At 49.4% G+C, this 10,180-nt stretch overlaps 1 protein-coding gene and 1 long non-coding RNA gene across 2 annotated transcripts; one reads left to right on the forward strand and one right to left on the reverse strand.

Moving 5' to 3' along the window:
• Nucleotides 1–397: 397 nt before the first annotated feature.
• IRX1 (iroquois homeobox 1) lies at nucleotides 398–5,496 on the reverse strand. The gene is made up of 4 exons (XM_065753749.1): nucleotides 5,233–5,496; nucleotides 1,894–2,908; nucleotides 1,205–1,271; nucleotides 398–800 (listed from the first exon to the last, which is right to left on the reverse strand). Exons 1-4 carry the CDS (start codon nucleotides 5,494–5,496, stop codon nucleotides 743–745), a joined length of 1,404 nt encoding a protein of 467 aa, XP_065609821.1. The 3' UTR covers nucleotides 398–742.
• Nucleotides 5,497–8,451: 2,955 nt separating this feature from the next.
• LOC136059186 (uncharacterized) lies at nucleotides 8,452–9,883 on the forward strand. The gene is made up of 3 exons (XR_010623195.1): nucleotides 8,452–8,579; nucleotides 8,760–8,932; nucleotides 9,635–9,883. It is a non-coding gene; the product is annotated as an uncharacterized LOC136059186 (long non-coding RNA).
• The last annotated feature ends 297 nt before the right edge of the window (nucleotides 9,884–10,180 follow it).

The raw sequence follows: 10,180 nt of genomic DNA on the forward strand, positions 1-10,180 counted from the left end.
AAAGGGTCTGAACAGCAAAGTTTTGTACGTAGAGAACTGTGAGAAGCACACTCCCTTTCATTTTCAATAGTGCATTTTACAGTATAAGTGAAAGTAGGGTCAGTGTATATCCGAAAAATGGATAAGGCAGAACACGCCTGATTCTTCATAACTGACAAAATAACTAAATTCACTACTCAAGGACCAGCTTCACTCGGCTTAGATTTTACGTGGATGAAAAGGGAACTCGCAGTTTGCCGTCAATAGGATAGCTGGGGGGGCTACCAACAGATGGGATTTGGCACACTGAGTTTCAGCCACCCGAAGGCAAAAAGCCCGAAGGTTTAAGAAAGCAAATTATAGATATTTGACTAGATTTGTTTCAAGAATACATACCTGAAAGAGCTCATAATTTCATTTAGTTTATTAGACAAAAATATATGATTTAGACAAGTTTTGCTGACGCGCTATTTACAATCTGAAATCACTCTATATACAGAAAAAACACAAACACATGGGAAACATTTACCAAACAAATAATCCGAGAATGGTTAGAATAACACGATCTGAAATGGTACAGTGAAGAAGGGAATCCATCTACAGAATTGTTTAATCGCTTTTATGGATTTGCACCACCTTATTGCAAAAAAGAGATGGATGAGAGTCGTTAATATCATTTCCTTTTTGTTGTTGTTGTTTTGTTTTGTTTTTCTGTCCTTAAGATCAGTCTCTGTAATATTTTGTTTCTCAGCAAACCATTTAATCAAGCGGAAGGGAGAGCTGTTAAAATTCTCGGTGTTCCCTCTTGCTGAGGCAAAGAGCTGCAGGGGAGGAGGAGGGGGGCGGGGGGAGGAAGGAAGGGAAAAAAAAAAGACGTAATAATCTTTTAGTAGGAAAAAAAAAAAAAAGAAGAGAATCCTTTCCTATACCACCTGTCTATTGCTATAGCATCCTACTGTTAGTTAACTGCACAGAACTCTTTGTCGTTAGTGTCATTAGCACAAGCTCTTTGAGGTCTGCTCAGTTTCAGAAAAGTTACAGGCTGGCTAATGTACAATTGTAATTTAGCCTAACTTTGAAAAGATTACAGCAATTTCTCTGCTGCTCTTGTTCTCTGTATGTATTATTCTGGCACTGATTAGGTGCTATAATTAGTCTTTATTATTCAAACGCTCTGCTTCGCATAAGTAACATTCCTGCAGTGAAAACAAACAAACAAACTCACTTGTCACGGACAGGCTGGAAGGGCGATTTGAGTGGCTGAGGTGGGGAATCGGTTCTTGGGACATTTTCTGGAGGAAGAAAGAAAAAACACACGCACACAAAATAAAAACAGGAGAACCAGTTGAGAATCAAGCTAATAAACATCAGTACAGTGTGGAGAAAATCAGTACAACTCCCTTCACCCCCTTGTTCAGACATGCATAGGTGTGTGTATACAGCACAGGTACCCAGGTGTGCACAATTATTCTCAATATTTAAGGAGTATGCAAGGTGTTTTGCCACATTTTGGACTATCACTGATAAGTCATTGATGCGACTTGGAGATGAGGGTCAAGAAGGACCCTCATCATGGGCACTGCTGACCTTTAATGTCGCTCCCAATCTAAGCCTTTCTGCGATTCTAAGATTGTATGAAGGAAGGAAGGAAAGCAAAGCTTAAAGAATAAGTTTGGCAGTGTGGTTCTGGCATTCTTAGTTGTCCGATGGCATACAGGAGCATGTAATAGCCCACATGAAATGGACTTAATGCATACAATCAACATGCTGCAGGAAAAATTGAACGCTAGGCTAAACCCTCTGCAACGCTATTAGAAGCAATCAGTTACACCAGGACTTACTCTGACACTCCTTCAAGGAGGAGTTTGTGTGCATGTGGTGGGGCAGAGGGGAGTTGGCTGCCAGGGGCATTACCTATGTGTTTGGGACTGGTCCTCTCTGAAGGCTTTTCACTGCTTAGGGCTCCCAGGGTGGCTGTTAAAACAGAAGGCTGCTGCTGGGCCTGGAGGTGGTGGTTGTGGTGAGTGGCATGGTGGTGATTTACTCCCAAAAATGACCTCACGTTTAGCAGGGAACTCTGTGTGAGGAAAGCCCCGTTTGTCCAGTTGTGAAACTTGCCAATCTGGCACGTGTAGAGTCCATGGCTGGGGAGAAAGGCGGGATGCTGGATCTGTGGCGAGGTGTGGGTGACCTGGGCAGGGGGAGGCGGTGGGGGGGAGGATTTCAGGGCACCATCAGGGCTGGTTGCTGTCTCTGCCAAAGACCAGATCTTGGGTTTGCTGTGAGATGGCATCTGTAAATTGCTCTGTCCCCCGGGGCTGATGATTCGTGTGCTGTTGTCAGAGGCCTCCTTCACCATGGCTAGAGCATCTTTGGGTTTCAGCCCTTCAGATCCTGACAGTGACAAATCCTTGTCTTTTTCCAAGTGCTCCTCTTCACTGCTTTGTCTCATGAGCTCGGGCTTCTCCTCCTCTTCCTCGTTGCTCTGTTCCCCATCGTTCTCATCAATTTTATCTATGTCTATGCTCTCCAGGTCTATTTCCTCATCGTCTTCTGTCTTCTCTGGGTCCCCCTCGTTATCGCTGCCAAAAAGATTGGCATCTTCTTGGTCCTTACTCCTGGAGCCCCAGGTCACCTTGTTCTCCTTCTTGAGGCGGCGGCGGGCATTGGCAAACCAGGTGGAGACCTGGGTGAGGGTCATCTTGGTGATGATGGCCAGCATGATCTTCTCGCCTTTGGTGGGGTAGGGGTTCTTGCGATGTTCATTGAGCCAGGCCTTGAGGGTGCTGGTGCTCTCCCGGGTGGCATTTTTGGGTCGCCCCGGATCCCCATACTGGAACTGTCCGTAGGGATAATAGCCGGGGGCGGTGTGGGCTGCGAAGGTAGCAGGGTGGACACCCGGATTATCTTTCAACTCGTACTGGGAGCCCTGCAACACATTCAGGCAAGCGGAGAGGAAAAAGCACATCAATTATCTCGTTAGCGTCTCTCCCAGACCTGAATAGGCTGCTCCTGGAGCCGGAACGCGCTTCGGAGCTGGGCACGGGGGCTTCACACTCCAATACGGCCCTCCCCGCTCCGGGTTCCCCACGTTTGGAGCAGTCAGAAAGGTTCCCGAGTGACCCCTGCTTCTTGCAGAGGAAGGTGAAGAGTGACCGAGCCGGGCTCTGTCAGACAGAACGCGAATTTCCTCCACAAACCAAAGCGAACCGGACGATGGGAAGGCACTAAGTTCATATTCCACTACGACAATTTGCTGTGCGCTACAAACGACCTTAGGAAGGTAAAGCAGATAGCACAGCACAGCCAACGACTGATGCTCGCGCTCAGCGTTGGGTTTATCTGCCAAATATTCGGGGGCATATCACGCACGCACAGCACTCTCCTTTGGCCCCGGCTTTGCCTTTAAAGAGTTGTGAGAGGCGGCCGGCGTGGCAATGCGCAACTTCAGCGCGGAGCTACTTCGGTGCGAGGGCTCTGCACACACAAACCTCCCCCCCCAACACAACCCGACGGTGCCCCGAGAATCTGGCGTGAAATATTAACTCCTAAGTGTTGGGAGAGCCCTAACTCAGCAATGAAAGGTGATCTTAGCGGTGCAGAAAATGCATATGCGGAGACTTTATCTCATAAGTTTTACTTTGATGTGAGCAGAGCAAACACCAACTGTTTACAAGTGCTTAGAGAAGGTGATTTATTTGCAATCAATATTCTTTTTATCATCGGTAGTAAAACACGGCGAGTCACATTATCCCATCAGGTGTTTTGGTAAATAACATTTTATCTTTCTAGCGAGCTCATTAGGCCTCATTATGACCGCAAATTGCCCAGATAATAACTTCATATTTTAGCTCCGGATTTCCTTAAACGCTTGGAATTTTAGAATCGATTTCCAAATATCGCCATCACGGTGAATTACTGTAGTAAAACACTGGGATGCCTTTGCAAGTAGGAAAGGAAACTGTTGCTGAATATCTGACACTTACAGCCTTTTTCTCTCCCCCCCCCCCTTATTTATTTATATGTTTGTTTCCACCACAATGTCGCTTTCTTCTAGTCCAGAAATACATTCGCAGGAGGAATCTTATGAAATGGTGTCAGCCTTAGAAATGACCCCGTCAACAATGGCCGCAGAGAGACTGAGCTAACTTTGTCAAACATCCTGAAATGAACGTGCATTTTAATTTCAGAGGCAAGGCGTACGCACGAAGCGAAGCCCGATGTAATTTTTATAACGTGTCACAGTGCGGGCTTTCTGCACTCCCTTTATCCCGTTGTCTTTTGTTATTGTTGCTGAAATGATATTTTTTTTTCCCCGCAATCTCTGCTGGGAATTCTTTCGAAGGGGCCACTTGTAAATCACTCGCTGCCTCTGCGTCAACTTTTCGTGCATTTCCAAAATCAAGGTTAAAAAGAAAAGAGGGAGACGCGTGCTGCTAACGCTGCCCTCGTAGGAAGTGTTCGCAGCACAAACTGATTTGTGTTCCGCTGCTGACCCCGTTCAACAGCGCGTCTCACTGCCGACCTACACACTCATGCACACACGTACCGAAGCCCCTCGCCAGCCGTGCACCTCGCTATAAACCTCCACACTTTTCTTTTTCAGAAGAGATCAGAGAGGGGCATTGAGAGATAAAGTGCAACCTCTGCGCACCGCCGCTGAGCAATCAGCAGACAAGGAGCAACGAAAAGGCTTCAGCGACGCCGGAGAGGAGAAGCTGTGAGTTTAACACGTTTCACTTTTTTTTTTTTTTTTCTCCTATTATATTTTAAAAGAGAAAAAAAAAAATCCGAGGACGATCGGGGGTCATTTGCTTTAGAGTTAATGCCAATGTGCCTTTCTGCTCCGAGGCAGATAATAGGATGTGGATGCCCTCCTTCGTCGGATGCAAATTCGCCGTAATCGGCGGATGAAAAGTTGAGGGAACTGAGCGGACAGGGTTTGGGGCTTCGAGAAAACGCCTTAATATAAACGGACGCCGCGGCTCCCTACTGCGGCTCCCTAGCAGAGCACTTCGGCCTTTCGGGCGGAACCTGGGCTCGATCCGCGGGCGGAGATCGAGCAGTGGGGAAGCGGAGCGCGCCGAGCCGCCAACCCCAGAGCCACCCACCCCATGTCCTCAGCCGAGAAGCCGAGTCAGCCTCAGGGCCGATCGCACGGGCGCGGCACGGGCAAACTCGGCGCTCCGTACCCCGCACTCACCCTTTACCCCCACCCCGCTCCCAGCCCGGGGCCCGGCGGAGCGCACTCACCATCTGCGAGAAGAGGCCGAGGTCGGCGGTGTAGGGCAGGAAGGCGCTGTAGTTGGGGGCGCTGTAGGGCCCCGCGTACATGCCCAGCACCGAGGTGACAGCGGCCGAGCCGCTGCCCAGCTCGGCACCCCCGGGCCGGCCCGAGGCGGCGGCTGCTGCGGCGGCGGCTGCGGCGGCGGCGGCCAGCACCCCGGGCCGCTCGCTGCCGTACACCGCCTGGCTGGCGCTGAGGTACTGCGGGTAGCCCAGCTGGGGGAAGGACATCTCCGGGGCGGCGGCACTGGCGGCACTGGAGGCGGCGGCAGGAGCGGCAGAAATATAGAAAAAAAAAAAAAAAAAAAAAAAAAAAAGGTGGGGGGGGAGGAGGGGGGAGGAATTATACCAGAAAAAAAAAAAAAAAAGAGAGAGAAGAAGGGGGAGGAGGGAGCCTGGAACAGCCGGGGAGGGGAGCGGAACAAACCCGGGCTCCTTTGGATCTCTCTCTGTCTCTCTTTCTCTCTTAGTCTCTCTCTCTCTCTCTCTCTCTCTCTCTCTCTCTCCTTTTTTTTTTTCTCCCCCCCCCTTCTCTTTAATGGAGTCGAGAGGACAGGAATCGAGCCGGTAATTTTCTTTTTTCGTTCTGATTTCTTTCTGTCAGAGAGATACTGCGCCCTAGGTGTGGAGGAGTGTGGCGGGATGCAGTGGGGTGTCTGTCCTCAAATCTCGGCTCTTCTGTGCTCCTAAATCCCTTAGATGTGATCTGATCAACAATTGAGCTCCAACTGATGTGTCTGCCCTTAGGTCCTAGGCTGATCTTTCAGATACAATTTGAAGTTGATGTTTTGATTGGCATCCACTTGAGCCGCAAGCGCCGCCCCGCGCCCCCCCCCGCACCCCCCTCGGCGCAGCACGTGGTGCGCAGCTCAGCCCGGGCCACTTTCCTCCGTGTGTGTGCGTTTGTGTGTGTGTGTGCATGCGTGTGTGTGTCCGCGCAGCTGCCGTGCCGTGTGTGTATTTAATGTTTAGCAATGGGCTCCTTTCAGAAAAGCCCCCACTGCTGTATGACAACCTGTCTACACGATTTTACAGCTGTCCAACATTGGGGTTTTGCTGTTTCGCAGCCTCAGTGTGTCCCCTTTTAACAAAAACAACTGTGTTTCTGTTTTCTTTCTTTCTTTCTTCCCTTTTTTTTTTTTCCCACCACCTTTAACATTGAGTCCCCCTTGTTGTCGTCGTTGGACTCAGGAACAAATGAGAGCGACCGTGAGAGGAAAAAGGGCTTTGCAGACGAGCGGCGTAGAACAATCTGCCACCACCAAACAACAACAACAAACAAAAAAAAGGACAGAAAGAAAGAAAAAAGAAAACAGCACACTAGATAAATAAATAGATAAAGGGCGCCTGCCTCTAGCATCCCACCAACGCCACACACACCCCACAACTTTGCTGAAAGTCGGAAGGCTTCGAGGTGTCCTTCACAGAAATCTTTAGTTAAAAAGAAAAAAAAAACAAAAACCACAGCGATGCCCCTCTAACCCTAACTCCACCTCCCCCCCGCCGCTCCTCTCATGTCCCGCCGACCGACCCACGGTCGGAGACAACTATCGGAGGCATTGCGACAGTCCCCGCTGTCTCCCTGAGAAATAATCCCGCAAACCAACGGCGGCGACGTGGGCGCGGAAGGCTCAGAGCACCCCCAGCCCTCACCCCCTGGCTGGGGGGGGCTGGAGGGCTCGGGGCTGTCCGAACTTCCAGAGCAAAGGAAGTGTTGGGCCGTGGGGGGAGGACCCAGCGGGCCGATGCCTCCGTCGTCATTAGCGGCAGCGATCTGCGGCAGGGATGTTTTCCTTCTCTTCCCCCTGTCCCCGCAGAGACGGGTGGAAGGTGTAGCGGCAGACAAAGGACCCCTTGAGGAGGGACCGAGGGGCTCGGCCGCCCAGAAGGAAACGGGCTGTCATTGTGACCTGTCCCGTTGTTTCTCCAGCTTCCTCGACGTGGCCGGGCTCGCCCCTACGTTTTCCAGCCTTGGCTGGGAAGTGCGGTCGTCCCAACCCTTTGAGCCCTACAGGCGCTGCCCGAGGGGAGCAAGGCGGAGCGGAACGTAGGGGCGCGGGGCGGCTGTCCTCATCCAGGGGGCTTAACACCGAGGGGGGCCGCACACCTCTTCCTCGAGGCATGGGGGAATGTGTATGCGTGTGTGTGTGTGTTGGGGGGGGGGGGAGGGGAAGGAGGTGGGAGTTAGCTGTAACACTGGCTGCTGGAATTCTCTCCATCTCTGTGAGTTAGCTCAACTTCCTTCCCCCATCAGATCGACGGAGCGAGCTTTCACCTCCGTATGTCCAACGGGGAGAGGTAACCCCCCACGCACAATGCACACCCCTGGCTCCAAAACGTCACCCTCCGAGCAGGAGAGCGACCCTCAGACAAAGCTGAGTGGGGCTTGGGAACTGCAGCGAGGTTTGGCGGCTGGCAGAGTCGCGTTACAAGGGCTGCAGGTAAAGGAAGGTGGGAGAAGGGACTGCCGCTGCCGAAATCTTCTTAGCGCTTTAGATCTGGGTGGAATCCAGAAAAGGTTTCCACTCAGAGGCTTAAGAAATGTGAGCAAACCCCTCCCCCACCTGCTCCCATCCTTCTCAAAATAAAAAAAAAGGTATCACTTGCTTTTCGATCAGCCCAGAATCTTTTGGGGCGAACTCTGCTATTCTTCACCTGGAAACAGAGCAAGCAAAGAAAGCGCAGAATACCTGTAGTGGTGGTTCGGGAAAGATGAAAGGAAAAAAAGAAAAAAGAAAAAGAAAGAAAGAAAGAAAAAAGAGGACGAAATAGGAAGGGTGAAATTAAGAAAGAAAAAGAAAGGGAACCCGCCGAGGAGGGGAAAAGTTGGAGGGCTGGGAGGGGACCTTTGTTTCTCATCTGCAAAGTTCCCGGCGCGGGGACGAGCGGGGTCCTACGAGTGCCATTCATTACGCACCGCTGTGTTCAGTAAAGGCGAATCCCTCAGCGCGCAGCTCCCGCTCCTGTATTGGACAGTGCCCATTTTCCTGACGGGTTATTAAGTCACTTTATCAGAAAATCTTTCGAAGCCTTTTAAATTTAAATTTTATTTTATTTTCACCTCTTGTGCAAATGAGCGGGGACTAGAGCCGCTACGCTAAGCTACTTAGGTTGAAAATCAGTTTAGCGAAGGTCTGGAGATCCTGGGTTTATACCCCCCTCCGCCCTCCACTCCATACAGGACCTATAGCCGGAACTTAATCAGAAAAGTGCGCAAAGAACTAAACTGTGCGGAAAACTGCAAACAGCATCAGCTGCTGCCGGAAGCATGGGAAAAAACCTTTCCCTAAAGCTGAACAGTCCAAAAGGTTGGTGTGATCATTCCCCTCCCCATAAATTTGCTTGAAATTTCCAAGAGATGCTTTTTGAAACGGTCATTTTAAAGATAATTCGGGTTGCAGATATATATGCAGTTGATTCCTTCTAATTTTTATTTCTCTTTTTTCCTGAGCCCCGTGTTTTAGTTGTTCCAATGTCTCCTTAACTTTCGGCAGAACATAAGGAGCACGGTGCCAACTCATTAACGCGCCGAGGAGTCACGTAGAGAAGGAGGAATTGAGATCAGAATGGGACACAGTCACCTTTCCGCTGGGGAGCGGACGCCAGTCTGAAAACAAGAGGGAGAGAAATAGATAGCGACGCTGGGTGTAATGTGATTACACCTAAGGTAATCGCTTAAAATAAATTGTATACTGTTTAAAGTAAATCGACCTAAATGGCCACACTCATATAATTCAGAGATCACTGGGCAGATAAAGTTCTCTTTAAAGAGCCTTTCTCGAGAAGCAGTTTGCTAAAACAGTGAGCTCCTTCCAGTTTCTTAAGGCGATGCATCTGCTGCCAAGAGATTTTCTTTTTATTACGAACAAATCAGTTGAGATAGGGGTCCGATAAGAAATGCAAATCCAGACATAGGGGTCGCTGCTTGGCCGAATTTTAACCAAAGGCTGGTTCTGCAGGAACTGACTGAAGGCGATGTCTGCAAAGGGGCTGTGGAGCTCGAACATTGACTCTACTAAAAAATGAAGTCAGTGATTTTGATCTGCTCCAGATGTCCTAAGAGTGGATATTGCAGTGCTGGGAATCCGCACCAAATATCTCAGGGCACTGATGGTAATCAGCGCAACACATCAGCCAGAGGGGACTGGCAATTGTGATAACCTGCTGCAAATGTGCAGGGCTGGAGATGGCAGTGATAAACCGCTGAAAATATCTTCAAATGGAGATGACAGAGACGTTGAAAGGAGACACCTAACTATGGGGAGGATAAGATACTGAGCAGAGCACAATTTGAGAATGGAATTCAGATATTTATTAGGCTACGTTTCAGCCGTGTAATTTCCACGCATTTTGTGCTGTGTCTGCATAGGGATACACGTGCGTACAAACCTGCGAGCAAAACGCGGAGCTCTCGTTAAAGATCGACCCAAAAGAAAGGGAAGCTTAAGCGCTACTGCGGCTGGTCTGGGGCTGGAGAAGAAAAGTTTTCCTCTAATTCCTCTTTGAAACATCTTGGCAACGAGTCTCATGCAAACCCACTCTTGATTTTGAGCTCTCACCGGTAGCACACGAAGAAATTTCAGATGATCTCTTCAGTTACCGGACAGTTTCAGATTTCTTTCCCGTGGAAAGAACTCGCAAGAGGGAATCTGACAAAAAAAAAAAAAAAAAAAAGAAAAAAAAAAAAAGAAAGATTATCCGCACGATGCTCATTTTCTCACTGTTCCTACCACGGAGTTTCTCTGCCCTTCTCCTTGCTCTCTTTAATGTGTAAGTTTAAAACAACTGTACCGTGTTCGGTATCAATCCTATACATTTTAATGATACGCCCGTGCAGGAGTGAATCCATTAATTTAATACATCTCGCCTAGATTATAATTACATCCCGACGGTCGACTATTTGGATCACTTGACT

Source organism: Cyrtonyx montezumae, unplaced genomic scaffold (genome assembly GCF_038088225.1).
Source record: "Cyrtonyx montezumae isolate F1298 unplaced genomic scaffold, pur_monq_1.0 scaffold_8, whole genome shotgun sequence".
NCBI lineage: Eukaryota > Metazoa > Chordata > Aves > Galliformes > Odontophoridae > Cyrtonyx > Cyrtonyx montezumae.

Coding starts and splice junctions, on each gene's coding strand:
- IRX1 (XM_065753749.1), bottom strand. CDS start 5,496: ATGTCCTTCCCCCAGCTGGGCTACCCGCAGTACCTCAGCGCCAGCCAG. Junction 1,272..1,893: donor GACCAGTCCCAAACACATAG/GTAATGCCCCTG, acceptor TTCTTCCTCCAG/AAAATGTCCCAAGAACCGAT. Junction 801..1,204: donor TTCCAGCCTGTCCGTGACAA/GTGAGTTTGTTT, acceptor CCTCCCCTGCAG/CTCTTTGCCTCAGCAAGAGG.